The sequence below is a fragment of the Notolepis coatsorum genome (assembly GCF_963971535.1).
Source record: "Notolepis coatsorum genome assembly, chromosome: 9".
Lineage (NCBI taxonomy): Eukaryota > Metazoa > Chordata > Actinopteri > Aulopiformes > Paralepididae > Notolepis > Notolepis coatsorum.
Window position 1 is genome coordinate 111,628,397 of NC_140173.1, and position 17,606 is coordinate 111,646,002.

The window sequence follows — 17,606 nt, forward strand, 5'->3', positions numbered from 1 at the left end:
AGTGGTGGAGTTGTTGAAAACCAGCAGCTGGGAGGTGGAATATTTCAGCATCATGCCAGGCGTCGATGGAGTTAGCCAGGCGCTAGCTGTTGTTAGCCATGCACATCCATCCATGATTGCATCATGGTGATAGCCATGCAGTTCCACCGCACTGACCGCAGTCTGGGATATTTCCATGCAAGCTGGACTCTGTATTCCACTTGGATTTTTACCAGGGCCGAAAGTTCATCTGTCTTGTTGACATGTGATCTTACATTTTCCCATGATGACGGAGGGCAGGTATGTTTTTCTATCGTTATAAGCTATGTGTGTTCTATTGTGGTGGGTCATAACAGAATGTAGCGCTCCGTCCTCCCATATCTCCCACGGGGAAACAACACCCACAGCATAACAGTGGTGCCCCCCTACACACGGAACAGTGTGTTGGGGATAAGGGTTCCGCACGGACAATTATGTTTGTTACTTTCCTGTCTGCAAACGAGCTACTGTTAGCTAGCAAGTACTGGTAACGTTGAACCGTCCGACTACATGCCAGCTGGACCAGCTACCCTCCCCACTCCTCCAGACCATAGCACCAGACATCCTCCCATTCCTAACTGCAACCATCAACTCCTCACTCAACTCGGGGGTGGTCCCCACCTCCCTAAAACAAGCCAGTCACGCCGCTCATAAAAAAACCAACCCTGAACCCCACCGTCATAGGCAACTATCGACCTGTCTCTCTTCTCTCCTTCCTTTCTAAAACACTTGAACGTGCTGTATCCAACCAACTTACTGCTTATCTCTTACAGAGTGACCTCCTAGACCCTAATCAGTCTGGCTTCCGGACTGGCCACTCCACAGAAATGGCCCTCATTTGCGGTCACAGAGGCACTTCACTTAGTAAAAGCTAAAGGCTTCTCCTCTGTCCTGATTCTCCTAGATCTATCTGCAGCCTTCGACACAGTCAACCATCAGATCCTCCACGCGGCCCTCGCAGGAATGGGAGTGGCTGGCTCTGCGCGACATGGGTGACATCATACCTCAATGACCGCTCCTTAGAGCTGCCGCGGTATTGATGTTTTCCTTACCGCACACATTTGCAATATATTTCCTACCGCCGCGGTATTACCGCACACACACAAAAAAAAAAAAGTTTGAATGCATTTTTTTTTTAGTCTACTCTTTATATAGCATATAGCCTGCCTCTAGTCTAAATGTCTATCTTTAGAGGATGACTTTGCAGCATGAATATTGTTTGGGATTCGGCATGCACGCATTCGTTATTAAAAGTGAAACACTGATTCGAAGTCTCCCCTCGGTGTCGCGCCCGCCGGTTACCCCCCCGACCCTTTCTTCTTCTTATTATTATAACGTTACTACTTATGATTACAAAGGCATTCGATTTGTGGCATTAACGTTAGTATAGTTACACGTTCGTATTTACCGGACCACATAGCAAGGCAAGCGTTACTCAATTAATATCTAAGTTCCTTTCTTTGCTCAGAGCGTGCCGAGTTGTACCCATTCTGCGGTCTGTTAATAAAGTTTTCAATCAGACAAGTGTATAGAACAAAGGGCTTTTATTATAACATTTCGTTGCAGTAAAATCATTATGCCTCGTTCCCTGAGGAGCGACGGTACGTCGGTAATACACTCCGGTCTCCGGTGGGAGCTAACGTATATTAGCCGTGTTGTGACTGAGCTCTGATCAATGGCTGAGATTCAGGAAGTAAAAGCACTGCAAGACGATCCAACGTGTGAAGCGTCTCTCTTCTGACCAATCAGTGGTCTGCAATGTTTCATGTGACTTTTCTGGTACCCAATAGGGTCGCTTGGAATCTCGACAGAGAAGTAGGGTATATCTGCAGAGCCGCAAGCCCAACGAGAGCGTAATAATAATAATAATAATAATATAATAAAAAACAGCGGTGATGCCGGTATTCAGCCCAACGCTGCGGTGGGCATGATGTAACAGCGATACCGCGGTAATACCGATACCGCGGCAGCTCTACCGCTCCTACCAAGTGGCATGGAGAGGGACCCTGTCGGCCAACCGCCCCCTGCGGACGGGCGTCCCCCAGGGCTCGGTCCTAGGACCCCTTCTCTTCTCCCTCTACACTAAATCACTGGGTAACATTATCACGTCTCATGGCTTCTCGTATCATTGTTATGCCGATGATACTCAACTCTTGCTCTCCTTCGCTCCCTCAGATATCCACGTCTCTGAGCGTATCTCGGCCTGTCTGTCTGACATCTCCGCCTGGATGACGACCAACCACCTCAAACTGTACCTAAGCAAACCGCGGTGACCGCGTCCCCGACCGCCAAGAACCTTGGTGTTGTCCTCGACGACCAGTTGAACTTCTCTGCTCACATCGCAGCGACAACCAGAACCTGCAGATTCCTCTTGAGCAACGTCAGAAGGATCCGCCCCTTCCTGACAAAAGAAGCCACCCAACTCCTCGTCCAATCAACAGTGATCTCCCGCCTTGACTACTGCAACGCACTGCTTGCTGGCCTCCCGGCCACTGCCACCAAGCCTCTTCAACTCATTCAGAACGCAGCTGCCCGCCTGATCTCAAACCTACCGAAGTCGGCCCATGTCACCCCACTTCTTAGGGACCTGCACTGGCTCCCCATTGCTGCACGAATCTGCTTCAAGGCCCTCGACCTGGCATACCGTGCCGCAAAGGGAACCGCTCCCGCCTACCTCCGGTCAATGGTCTCTAACTACACACCTTCAAGACCCCTACGCTTTGCATCTTCTGGCCGCCTCAGACCTACTCCTATCCGAGCTCCGGGAGGGTCATCAAAGAGAAGTCGCCTATTCTCAGTCCTTGCCCCACAATGGTGGAATGAACTACCCACCCCAGTTAGGACAGCCGAAACCCGTCCAATCTTTCGCCGTCGACTAAAGACGCACTTCTTCAACCATTATCTGAAATAAAAAATAAAAAAATAAAAAAAACGAACTAACCGTGTCCTTACTGGCATACACTTGTCCTAATAAACTAACCTACACTGTAGCACGCAACACTTTGATGAACATTGTTACTCAGCTGATAGAGTTGTACCCTTCCTGATGACTTGTCGTACAGAACTTGTAAGTCGATTTGGATAAAAGTGTCAGCTAAATGACTAAATGTAAATGTAGCGTCTTCAGGCTGCCAGTTCCGTGTGGCTGAAAGGTGCAAACGATCAAATACTTTGCCTGATACGACCGAAATCGGTTTAGTCTGGACATGGCCTCATACACACAGAACATTTGTTCACATATAGGCGAATGTACACATTTATTTGGATACAGAGCAGCTGGCTAGTCTAGATGAAACAAAAAAACAGGCCAGTGATTGGGTACATTATGATGATGATCATGGGCAAAATAAAAGTAATTTCTTCTATTACAACCAGATGCTGAATTGGATTGTAAGTAGGTTATAAGGAGCCACAAGGTCAATCTGAAACAACCGCAGACCGACCAATGAGGCAATCATAAGTACTGACATTTGATTGGACAAGACTGTGCAACATGCTTGTATGAGGATTTGTTGTATGAGCGTGTGTTTTCTGGTAGAGAGCAAAGAGTTAAGAGAGGCTGTTGAGAGATGTTAGTTAAATCTGCTATTTGGAATCTGACATTGTTTACATTCAAATGACGTAAGTCTTCCAGTCATAAAACATTTTAATAGGGATGTTATTGGATCAGTTATTGGATCAGTTATTCACCGCCGTCTGTCCGTGGTCCTGTCAACAGATTAACAGTCAATGCGGTTTCATTGCTGGGTTAAGTACTTCCATTTCTATTCACATAATACGCCTACTTCATATATCTACTCAATTCACATATATGCCTACCACTTGTATCTATTGCTATGTCCGCCTACTACAATCTCATGAGCTGTCTAACGCCTGTCCCGTCTCCCTGTCTCCCTATGACTTGCTGTCCTGGAGTGTTGACCGGAGTGTTGGACGTCCCGTGACGAAGGCCGGGAGGTTGCGACCCCCTCTGCGTGCCCCCCTGTCTCCGGAGGTCTCGTAGTGGTGACCGGAGTGCCGGATGTCCCGCGATGATGTCGGGGAGTTCGTGACCCTCTCTGCGCCGCCCCTATCTCCCTGTCTCCGGCTGTCCCTGAGCAACGACCGGAGTGTTAAATGTCCCTTGACTAAGACGGGGAGGACGTGACATAGATTGCTATCAGCTCTATCTTTAATCTTTCAAAATGTTCAGTTGCTATCGCTATTAGCTCTATCTTTAATTTTTCAAAATGTACAGTTGCTATTGCATGCACTCATCTGTGTTCCACTACACACATGAGTGCATGCTTACTAGGGGTGGGAATCACCAGTTTCATCACGATACGATACGATCGATATGAGACGATATTATATGCCCATTTAACACAATCAGTAACATTTAAATAAAAAAAAAGGCAATGGAAATATCATTTGACATTTTTATTTTTGATCTCTTCCAGACATTTAAATGAAAAACAATCTATTGTTTTTAATACAAATAGACCTCCTGTTCACTGTTTTTGGTTCGTTTTTCTTTTTTTTTCGATATTAATATCCTATCACAGCGCTGTATTTTGGCTGGAAAAGGCATATTGGGAGTCAGAAGGTGCAGTACCGGCCAGATCCTGTTAGTGGGGCTATCTCGAGAATGCAGTAACCCCCCCTCCTTCCCAGTCCCTAGTGGACCTCTCTATCGCTCTATCAGCTTAGCTTAGTTAGCTCACGCTAACGCAACGTTAATTTCGGTATTTAACGCGACGTGGGCATAAAGGAATGGCGAGGATGGAAAGCATGTTAGATGCATTTGACCCCTTGTGGGGAAAAAAACAACAGGCACTTATTTCGGGCAAAATAGGCGGACTCTGAAGCAATGCTGTCTAACGTCTACACACGCTGAGCTGCGCTGAGCTACTGTTGTTGTTGCAGCCGGGCGGATATGCTCACGAGGGGATTTTCAAAACAAGAGTATCGCAATATGAATCGATCTTTTTACGTTGCATCGATCCTATTTGATAATTGATAATAGATCGATATATCGATCTGGATCGATGTATCGTCCCACCCCTACTTACCAACTGTCCGTCTGCAACACTACTATCACCAACATCTAAGAAGGGAGATCCCCCCTTGAATGGCCCTTCTTTTTTTCTTTTTTTTTCTTTGTCTTTTTCCCCCTCCATTTTCCTCCGATTTTCTCCCATCCCAATGTTAGTCGTATGCCAATTCCCAGTCCCTTCCTGGTCGCTGCGCTTTACCCCCCACAGTCAGATCATTTGGGAGAGTGGAGGCTACCACGTGCTTCCTCCGACACACGTCCAGCCAATCACCGCTTCTTTTCACCTGGCAGCGCGGATTCTCATTGAGAGGGCGTAGCGTGTGGGAGGACCACACTATCCCCCTCACGTCCAATCCGCGCTTAGCAGGCGCCCGGACCGAACTGTAGGAGTCGCTGTTTACAACGACCCGGACCCACCCCGCCAGCTTATCCCACCCTCTGATACAGCCAATTGTATCAGTGCAGACGGCCAGCCAAGCTGGTGACAACCCCGGAGCTGTGAGCTGGATTCGAACAGGCGAACCAAGCTCACAGCTCCGGGGCTGGTGACGAACGCGATCTCCGCTCGACCACCTAACCGCCCCTTGAATGGCCCTTCTAAGGTTTCTCTCCTCCACACTGCCTGTGGAGCTTTTTTCCCTATTGTTAGGTTTTAGTGAGTTTTTCCTTACCTTCGCGTGGGGTATGTCTGGGAGTGCTTGCATTCTTTCATTTATTTGCATCCATCTAAAAATGTTTGCACCTTATGGTGTTCTTGTTCTGTTCTTGACTTATTGTTATGTTTTCTTCTTGACTTGTTTAAAGAAGATCTGTACGGCCCATGGGGACATTAACGTGTGTTGTCGGGCCCTATAAATAAATTTGATTTGATTTGATTTATGTTCGATATTGGCTTTTTTACCGATATCCGATATACCGATATTGTCCAACTCTTCATTTCCGATACCGATATCAACCGATACCGATATATGCGGGGTTTCCCCTCGCAAAAAACGTAATAATTTCAGGTAATTAACATTACCTCTTGTCGTCGAATTAACACAACAGTATGCATACTTTTGACAATAAATCAAATAATAATTTGTTCTTACTTGCTTGCCTGGGTACATAAAGGTTAAATAAATGTAAAAAAAAAGAAAAGAAAAAGAAAAATAATAATAATAATAATAATAATAATAATAATAATAATAATAATAATAATAATAATAATAATAATAATAATAATAATAATAATAATAAAATTAAATAAAATTATGCTGTGGGGGGTTATGGCATGGGCCAAATGGACATATGATATAGCAGATGGCAATCAAATAATTGGAATATTCTTTTTGAAATCTCATCGGCCACAGGTAAGGCAAGCAATTTAACGTCAATTTCAGCTTGGTTGTGCATTGTTTTCATAGCCATCAGCGTATGCTGTTGTACTAACGAATGCCGTTATTGACAATCAATTAATCAGAAACAACCCTATTATGATGGAACATAATATACCGATCATATGCATTTGAATTTTTAATTGTAGCGTGTATAGGGACGAAATGCCAATGGATTAAGTATAATATGCGTCGCGGCCTAATACTAGCCTCCCAGGAATTACCCTAAGCCGCTCTAAAACCATACTTATATTCACCACGGTATAAAACGGGAATGTATGGATGAAAAAAATATTCCTTTTTCACATCTTGAACGATAGATACTCGATGTCAAATGGGCCATAGTATTACATACATAGCTATAATATTTAAATAGTTATAGCCCTGCAAACAAGGTAAGCGACTCCCATCGTTTACAGCAGTACAGTTTACTTTTTACTTTAATTAACATGTTAAATGTAAATATATCACAGGTATATACAGGATTAATATAATAACATGAGTAGCAATGCATGAGTATATAGCCTACAAAGAGTGGTATCCTGCATACGTGAAATACATACATAAACAAATTAAAACAGCAGTGAACAATAGGAAACAACTATTTAAAGAATTGCCTATGGGGAATGGCTAAATGGCTGTAACTAGAAATGCGCCTTCGCATTGTGCCTCCGAAGGTTTCAGCACCCTAGAGAGCACCATAGTGCACGTGCAGCTTCATGTATAGCCTTCTGACCAAGAGAATATTAAAAAAAAATGACATGTTAGAAAGAAATTCGCTTTGACTTGGATCTCACTCTTCAGTTACCTCAATGTCGACAGTGTCGCCTGCATGATGCGCGCAGTTGTGAATGATGTGGGCAAGACCGTTTGCCTTCACAATGCTGTCGTGGTCGCAGTGAAGCTTTTTGTACACAGATTTGTGTTTCCATAGTTAACACTAGCATTATCCGCCACATATGCAGATATGCGGTCTAAGCCCAGACCATTTTGACGAAGTCTGCTCGTGATCGGGCTGTGGATTGCATTTCATTGTAGTCCCAGCTTGGGAGTCCAATAGCGCAGAGTGGGAAGAGTTTGATTGTCCCGTGATTAGACGCATCAGATGCGATGAAATAGAATGGCACTGGTAGGCCTATCATAACATAAACAGCTCCGCCAGGTGCTATGTATAGTAGTGTTGTCAAAAATATCGAAGTATCGATACATATCGATACTGAATATTTAAAACGGCTTCGATACTCATTTCCCGAAAATACCGATACTTTCTGCAGTATTGGTACCAGCTGGCGAGGGTTCTACAGCAAGTTGTTGACGCCTGTTCAGAGCACGCTTGCCCCTCCGCCTCCTCCGAGTCCAGCCCTCCCCCTCACAGAGCAGTCTTCAGTTAGTAAACAAAACATTTGAGCTGATGATGGCAAATGCAGAGCCTCCGCAACTTGTGCTTGTGGATAAAGAAAACAGCAGAAGTGCTGTTTGGAGGTACTTCGGGTTTGAAGTAAACAACAAAGGACAAGCTAAAGCTGCCCCAATGCTATTTGCAAGAGGTGTTAGAGCAGTGCCAGCGCGGATCTCCATAAAGAAATGAAAGAGGTTCGTGACAGCTGCTCTTTCAACGTCACTATGACTGAAGCATTAAACCATTAACTCTAGTTTAATACATGATACGTTGTCTACTGATGGCGCATAATATCAACAGCTTATTCGTTGTAACGTTACAGCTACCAGCTAACGTTAGCTACTGCTAGCAGTTAGCTCTGTTAGCTTAGCTGCCCATTTATAATTACTGCATGGAAACGGAGTAACGTTAACGTTTAAACGTTATGTTGAGGTCATACAATACTACAGTCGACATAAGGTTAACGTTACCCCGTTTCCATGAAGTGTTTAAATAGCAGCAATCTTGTTGAAAATGTAACGTTACTAAAATGCTCCGAGCATAGCCCCCGGCCTCTCTCTCTCTCTCTCGTTATCTTTAAATAAAAATCGAAACTGTTACTAACTGTAATACAAACAGTTCAGTTTGTCAGGTACATGCAACACAGATTACAGTGTTTACATCTGTCTGCTTGAGAAAATACCATGTTCTGCATTTGCAATAAAAATGATTGAAGTGAGATGAACAGTTATTTTTAAATGTGTAAGAGCCGCATTTAAGCTTAACTGTTTTGATTCATTCTGAACCTGCATTAATACATTTCTCTGTTTCAGTGAGTGGGGCGCCTTGCTCAGGTGAATGGGGCGGGGCTAACGCTATAAGCCACAGGTGCGGCGTGTGACGGGAGGGCAGCAGGCAGCAGCAATACTGTCATTGACACGCAACGTTTTGTTCCCGAGATTATTAGGATCTCTTGTTTATTTCTATGTACGATATTGTTTTCATATTTTGTTCTTGCTGGACATTAAAAGAGCAAAAAGAGCAACAAAAACGTGCAGTGGTTTCTGTTCTGCGATTGCGAGTCTGACACTGCTTCCCAGCCCTAGAAGTGGCCAAGAAAGGAAGATTCAAATGGAGTTATAGGACAGACTTGTTTGGATTTTGGCCACTACATCAAGTCAATGACAAGCTGTGATTGAAGAGCACGGATTATTGGAGGATCAAAGGGATCTAAAGGAACGAAAAAGGATTATTGGAGGATCAAAGGGATCTAAAGGAACGAAAAACGCCGGCCCGACGCGCGGCTACAAACAGAGGAAACGCCGGCCTGGCGTGTGGCCTGTAAACAAACAAACAAGCAAATAATTGAGGTATGTGCTTGCAAAAACCAATGCCACATGAATAATTATTCGTTTGGAATAAATGCATGGATTATTACTAAACGGACTTCGCCTCTGATAACGATGTTTATGGACAGTGAATATTTTATTTTGTGCTTGTGACATATCATGGATAAAAAGAGCAGCCAAGGAAACGCCGGCCTGGCGTGCGGCTGTAACCAAACAAACAATTGAGAAAGACAAGGATAATGAAATAACCAGCCACTGTTTCTAAACACGTTGAAGACCTTTTGGATTTATTTATTTGTTTATTCTGAATTAAAATGGCGAGTTCAGATGAGGCAGACCTGCCCGTTAATGACATGGATGAGGCGCAGCTGCGCACATCGAGACAAGGAAAGGCTTCGCATTTAACACGGAGAATGAACATTGTTAACAGCCTAATGTCTGATAAAGAATGCCTGGATGAAGTCAAAGGGAACATGATAAAGTTTAACGGACTTTCGGATGGTTTTAAAGCCTTGCATGTCTCATATGCGCAAATGTTGGATGAGAGCGCAAGACAAGAGGACGATGAGAAATGGTATCAACCGAGAGCCACACAGATAATCTCATTCCTTGCCAAAGTTACAAAGTGGATAACCGACGTAGAAAATGCTGATTCACTCAACTTGATTCAAGTGGATGGTCTGCCAGCTGACGAAGGTGAAAATAAGATAAGATAAGATAAGATAAGATATTCCTTTATTAATCCCCTTGGGGGGGGGAAATGAAGGAGTAGGGTATATCTGCAGTGCCGCAGCCCGAAATGAAGACTGTTAGGATCTCTTGTTTATTTCTATGTACGATATTGTTTTCATATTTTGTTCTTGCTGGACATTAAAAGAGCAAAAAGAGCAACAAAAACGTGCAGTGGTTTCTGTTCTGCGATTGCGAGTCTGACACTGCTTCCCAGCCCTAGAAGTGGCCAAGAAAGGAAGATTCAAATGGAGTTATAGGACAGACTTGTTTGGATTTTGGCCACTACAAAATGTGTGATCTAAAGATAAACAAAGGGTTTTAAAAGTGTTATATTTATCTTCTCTTATAGTACCAGAGAGAAGCTGAGGAGAATCAACCAGCAACAAAAGCTAAATTTTTTTTTTTTTTTAAATATATATAATGCACGGTATTTGACGGTATGACTTTCATTTTCATCAGCGGGGGGGGGGGGGGGGGTTATGTGTTACCAAGTAAACAAATCATCGTCAGCTCTCAGAATGGTAGTCCCGCACCGGTAAAAGCCTGCACCGTTTTAGCATTAGCATCTAGCCTATAGCCATGGCAGACTATTTGATTCCGTAAGGGCTAGAAATTGCCTGGGTTTTGGTCATATGCTCCTGAAATGCTCCCGTTGTTTGGCTACTTCTATGTGCAGTGAAAACTACTCGAATGCTTTATAACCTAGTCATTGATTTAGTTCAGGGTAATCTAAGATTAGCCGCAGAGCTAACGCTACTTAACGTGAGCTAACGCTAGTTATTCAAGCTCAGTAGCTCACAGAGAGAGATAAACAGCTGACAGCGGATAGTACAGGACGGTACAAATACAATAAAAAGGCAGGTGGGGGCTGTTGTGTAAACCTTGTACTCTTTAGTTCACATATAATAAGAGACGGATTGCTCCACAACAACACTGCTCTCGTCACAACGCTTTACGGTATTTTCACAGCACTGTCGCAACATTACCGTAAAACGTGAACACCATTGTGACCCACTCGCTCCACTAGAGCGGTCTCGCCCTCTGCTGGCGCGTGTGTGCACTACACTCAGTGTGTGCATTACACTCAAAACTCCGTTTCACTGTTATAGAAACTGAAGCGCATCTGTGATTTTGACGGTGACGGACGGTATTGAAAATCAATACCGTAGGTATTTCTAAATACCCTGGTATACCTTAATACCGTCATACCGCCCAAGCCTAGAGAGCATCCTGACTGGCAATATCACCTCCTGGTTTGGGAATGGCACAGCACAAGACCGTAGCAGACTACAGAGAGTGGCCCGTTCAGCCGAACGCACAAAGTGGGCTTCCCACTCTCCAAGACATTTACAACAAGCGTTGCATGGGTAAGGCTAAGAGAATAATCAAAGACTCTAGCCACCCAAACAACTGCCTCTTTGAACTGCTGCGGTCAGGCAAGCAATACCGGAGTCTCATGGCAAGCACAGAGAGACTCAGAAGGAGCTTCTATCCCCAGGCCATCAGGATGCTCAATGACAATAACACTATGTAACAAACCATCAAATACACTCACAGCACACACATCCACATGCACACACTCTTTAAATAAACAACTCACTGTAGCACCCACTTTAGACACTTTAAATGTATATTATTGGTAAAGAGATTTGCACGACAACTAGAGCTGCCGCGGTATCGGTATTACCGCGGTATCGCTGTTACATCACGCCCACCGCAGAGTTGGGCTGAATACCGCATCACCGCTGTTTTTTATAATAATAATAAAGTACCCTGCTCTCGTTGGGCTTGCGGCTCTGCAGATATACCCTACTTCTCTGTCGAGGTTCCAAGCGACCCTATTGGGTACCCGAAAAGTCACATGAAACACTGCAGACCACTGATTGGTCAGAAGAGATACGCGTCCACACGTTGGAGCGTCCTGCAGTGCTTTTACTTCCTATTGTCAGCCATTGATCAGAGCTCACAACACGGCTAATACGTTAGCTCCCGCCGGAGACCGGAGTGGATTACCGTCGCTCCTCAGGGAACGAGGCATAATGATTTTACTGCAACGAAATGTTATAATAAAAGCCCTTCGTTCTATACACTTGTCTGATTGAAAACTTTATTAACAGACCGCAGAATGGGTACAACTCGGCACGCTCTGAGCAAAGAAAGGAACTGAGATATGAATTGAGTAACGCTTGCCTTGCTATGGTCCGGTAAATACGCTGATGTTATTGAACGTGTAACTATATAACGTTAATGCCACAAAACGAATGCCTTTGTAATCATAAGTAGTAACGTAATAATAATAAGAAGAAGAAAGGGTCGGGGGGGTAACCGGCGGGCGCGCCGCTACCACCCCTGCCCGCGACACAGAGGGGAGACTTCGAATCCGTGTTTCACTTTTAATAACAATGCGTGCTTGCCGAATCCCAAACAATATTCATGCTGCAAAGTCATCCTCTAAAGATAGACATTTAGACTAGAGGCAGGCTATATGCTATAAAGAGTAGACTACAAAAAAAATGCATTCAAACTTTTTTTTTTTTTTGTGTGTGTGCGGTAATAACCGCAGCGGTAGGAAATATTTTGCAAATTTGTGCGGTAAGGAAAACATCAATACCGCGGCAGCTCTAACGACAACTCATACCTCATTGCACCTTACCCTAAGTTGTACCTCATCCCATTTCTGCATTGTACTTTATATTGTATTGTAACTCAGTTACAATTTTTTTTCCTACTCTGTATTGTATATTGTATATATGTATATTGAACACTTTTGTTTACACTTGTTACATACTTGACTTCTATTTTGTACTCATCTATTTTCTTTTGATCTAGCACACTCTCAGGAGCAGAACAGGAAAAAGCATTTCATATAAAAGTATTCTGTATTTTTGTATGACAACTATTAAAGAAACTTGAACTACTTGCGGTGCATTAGTGCATGGTTGGGGATTAATGAGAGGACAAAAACAATAATGATTCATATTTAAATTGTTTATTGAAATACGGGACACTTATGGAAATGCGGGACATTTTCTTCAGTTGCGGCATGCGGGACAGATGGCTAAATATCGGGACTGTCCCGCGCAAATCAGGACGTTTGGTCACCCTACCTCCTTCTGTTTCTCTATAGTCACTGGCTGTTCCCGGGCCTTCAGTCTGAGCTCAGAAAAATTCCAAAAATCTGTTTCTAATTTTTGCTATTCTGAATCATTGCTGAGGGGGGGAAGCCAAAGACAGATTGATGTGGCCTCGTTCAATTAAAGAAAGCAATAGTGATTTCATCCATCCCACATAAGTAATCTATTTCATTAGGATCTAGCTTATATGGGTGTGCCAGCGAGCTCTAGTGAAGATCTCCAGATTTGCTATGGCTGGCACTTCAACGCACTGACTGCATAGATCATCCAATAATGACCACTTGTGATGAGAAACACTCCTTATGCATCAGGTAATAATGAATGAACTGGGTGATGTTCCAATTCATATCAGCCACATATCATCTAATTTGCGTGTCATTGTAGTTGAACGCCAGACAGAGGTGGCTGCTCTTTGTCTCAGAATAAACAACCAAGTACCCACTCTTTGCATAACAATAGCCCAGGCCAATGTATCGTCGCAGCCAATGTAAATGACTCAAGCAAAAAAATGTGGCCTATCTGATCAGGGTCTTCAAATAATGATGTCTGGGGGCGCATACAGACAGTGAAATGAGGGTGGACTGGCCATGCCTGCTTTATAGCGCGATCTCTCTCTCTCACACACACAACGCAGTACGCACGTTCCGAGACTCGTGCTGCGTTATGACTTGTCATAAGTGAATTGTATAGAAACAACTCATCAAAATTGACTATTGCACAACTGATTAAAAAAATAAATAAAAAAAATAACAATGAAGAACCCCAGGCGAGGTCCAACTATAAGTAGCACCGCCCTCCTTGCCATACCTTGGCTTTTACTGAAACGACGCCACTGCAGCCTACACCTCAACTGATTGATTGATTGATTGAAAACTTTATTAACAGATTGCAGAATGGGTACATTACAGTACAGCTCAATACATACAATTGTTAAGGGGATGCAGACCAGAGAAAGACTTTCGTCTTGTTTACATCAGGGTCCCCCATTTTCAATTCATCGTAACATATATGACATACATGACATACAGATAGACAGTACTGCTACATCTATACATTTATGACATACGAGATTTGCAATTACAGTACTGTTTGTGATACAAAAAGAGTCCAGAAAAAAGAGTATACATTTGACGTAGAAACTGTACATTGGATTGGGTAGGTGGGGGTGGGGGGGGGGACTGTACATTGGAGGTGGTTGGGTGGGGGGGGGGGGGGGTAGGAGTGGGGGGGAGGGTAGGAGGGGTGGGTGGGGGACACTGTACAACTGTACAAACAAAACTGTACATTGGATTATTGACAAGACCATACTTGGTAATTTACTGTACATTGGAGGGGGTTGTGTTCTGACATTTACAGGGGCCCGTTTCGAGTTGCAGTCTCCCTTAGGTGTTTTTTGAGAGTGTTTTTGAAAGTGGGTAGTGATTCACATTCCTTTACAGCTTTGGGTAGGGCGTTCCACATTGATGTGGCATAATTGCTAAACGTGTTTAGTCCCTTGTTTGAGCCGAATCTGGGTTTAACATGATTTGTGGAGCTCCCTCTGGTGTTGTGATCGTGGTATTCACTGACCTTTGGGAAGTATTTTGACATGTACATGGGTACCTTGGTCGTGTAGTGTATCTTGTAGACCAGGCCCATTGCAAGTTGCTGTACTCTGTCGTCTACTCTAAGCCATCCTAGGTTGTCAAAGTGGGCAGGGGTGAGGTGGGTTCTAGGAGTAAGGTCAAGCAGTAGTCTGACCAGTTTGTTTTGAGATGTTTGTCATTTTGTTTTTAGCGCCTTTGAGGTGCTTTGGTACCATGAGGTGCAAGCATAGTCGTAGTACCCTTGAATGAGTGCTCCTGCTAGACTCTTCAGGGTATTCTTGTTTACCAGTGAGGAGATCCGGTACAAGAATCGAGTTCGTTGGTTGACTTTTTTTATTACATTGGATGCCATTTTGTCACAGGAAAGATTTACCTCTAGGATGGAACCCAGGTAGGTAATATCTTCTTTCCTTGTGACAATATTGTCACCCACTGTAACTGAGAAGCCGTCGGTCTTGCTGAGTTTGTTATTTGAACCGAAGAGAATGGACTCTGTTTTGCCCATGTGTAATGATAGTTTGTTATCAGCGAGCCATATGCAGATTTTGCCTAGTTCTGAGCTGAGGGTTTTTTCAACCTGTAACTTGTTCTTGTCAGAGACCAGCAGGGCTGAGTCGTCCGCAAACAGGAACAAGTTGCAGTCACAAGCTGACGACATGTCATTTGCATAAATTAGGAACAGTAGCAGACCTAGTATGCTTCCTTGTGGAACACCACAGCTAACTGTGAGGGGGGGGGGATAAGGTACCAAAGAGCGGCAGTGATCTGAGTTTGTTCCAATCCCTGTTTGTGTTTATATATTTTGCAAGACAAAACCTACGACCTACAATGCTGATATGCCACAGAGGTTTTAACCGTTCTTATGTTTGACAACATGCTTGCTTTTCGTCCACTGTTGACATCACATCAGCCCACCCGGGTACAGCACTCGGGGCCGCGCTGTAATGTGCGCGCATCCTGCCTCCAAAAGTGAACAAAGGGTCCTTTTATCAGCAACCAAAGTGTCACCGTGGGAATGTGAAAGACAATCATACATTGTAACTTAATCCAGAGATAGTTTATCAAGTTAACTGCGCAAAAAAAACAATGTAGATATATAATTGGTCCTTTATAATATCCAGACCCACTTTGTGCTGACAAACGGTCGGCCAATCATCAAGTTCACTGTCACATGTATAACATTAATCAAAACCATTAGGTGGGTGTGTCGTGAGCTTCTAAAGTCAACAAATAATGGGCTTGTGCAAGATCCTGACCTAATCAACTGGAATGTGCCTTCCCCAGTCCCCACCACAGCGGGGCATCAGCAGGGGAGGAGTGATCACACGACGCGATAGACGGGGCAGTTCACGCGCAGCATCATTTCAATAGCATGCGACACACAGTCAATCACAAACATTGCCTTTTCGTTCTGTAACGCAGAGGCGTCCCTCCGAAAAGCACACCGTGTGCGCGCTTCTGCATTCCTCCCAGCATTACATCATTGGGGCGCATTCCCAAAATCGCAGCTCAGCCCTAGTAAAACGACGTTTTTGGGACTGTAATTTCAAAAACACAACTTGAAATGTGTTTGAAAGAATGCACACGTTGCAAACACAGCAGACACAAAAATAAGAATAAATTGTGTTAGGTTGGAAACATAATATAAGATAGCCTACACAATATAACGTGCATCAAACATCAACTATGGCGGGCGGGGTGATCAAACTAACACACAATGGGCTGTTTGGGCTCGGCAGGGTTACCTGAGACGGCGTGGTGGTGAGGCAAGAGTTTTGCTGCATTGAGTCAAATCTCCCGTGGGACAGATCACGTGACCAAACCCTGCACCGTTATTATGGAGGAACCCAAGTCAACGGTGACTGCTTTATCCTCCTGCCCCATACAACGACGAGCAGATAGCAATTGGCACACATATATCAGTAGAACACGGGCAATTAATAACAATTAAATCTATGCTGCCCGCACACCAGCTATCCGCAGAGGTATAGGTACCCCGTACGTAGCGGTTGCCCTTGGAATGTGATGGTAGCCTCGCCCCCCCCCCCCCAGAATATCCTCATACTAAAGCAACGCATGTCGTGATAAAAGTGTCATAAAGCTTACATTGAACACCACGAATACTAATGTTGTCTAATTATCCCACATCTCCATCATCCTCGTTGTCATGTGCGTCCACGGAAAGACGCCCACTAATGTTGTTGCCCCAAAGTGAACATTAAACGTCCCACAGAGTCAACAGCTAAACAGACGCAGTGCGTGCGCGCATTAATCACGAATAGGAATTCAGCGCGCAAACTGAAATCATAAGAAAATGGGTATTACAGTACCTGTTATTATGTTGTCTGTTGTTGCCGATTCTTTCTCTGTCATGATATCCCGCTGGGTCGCCTCCTCCAGAGCCTTCTCCCCAATACAGCTGCACCAAGCAATTTTCCTGGATTGTTCAGGAAAAATGTATCACCGGGAAATTTGAAGAACACCCCTCTTCGCTACTTACTCAACAGTATCTAAAACTGGCCACCTTCTATCTTCAATTCCTTTGTATAGATGGCGCGTTAAAACGGCAGGGTGACCCATTCAGCCGAAGGCTTTTCGAGTTGGGCCAGGCTACACCTCAAGAGAGAGGACTGCTGAACCCCAGACTGCACTTTCTGATTGTTAGGTAGCCCTCTGTCCCGCCCCTTCCATCAACTCGCAACGACCGTCCTGGCTAGGAATGTTGTCTGTTTCTCAACAGCAGCCTGCAGTGATGCAGCACTATTTTGTATTGAAACAACCCAGATAATACCTTAGGGCCAAGGCAGGATCTCGAAATGTAGGCTAAACAGACGAAATAACGGATTTCTCTAGATTAAAAAAGATCAGATCTGACTGCATGATTGGCTACATCACTGTGCACAGAAGACAGTATAGCCATTCAGTGCAGCAGTTGAACAGAACAGGGCAAATGATTTCAAGCTTGAACACATACTGACCCATTACTGGGCATAGTATA

At 44.2% G+C, this 17,606-nt stretch overlaps 1 protein-coding gene across 2 annotated transcripts in view; it reads right to left on the minus strand.

Annotated features, from left to right (window-relative positions):
- Nucleotides 1-17,216, minus strand: part of hspa12a (heat shock protein 12A) — a 99,847-nt gene extending 82,631 nt beyond the window's left edge. For both annotated transcript variants that reach the window (XM_084322106.1, XM_084322105.1), the window contains exon 1: nt 16,939-17,216. In XM_084322106.1, the coding sequence (XP_084178232.1) occupies nt 16,939-16,981 (43 nt within the window). In that variant the 5' untranslated portion in view covers nt 16,982-17,216. The remainder of the gene's footprint in view (nt 1-16,938) is intronic.
- Between the last annotated feature and the right edge of the window lie 390 nt (nt 17,217-17,606).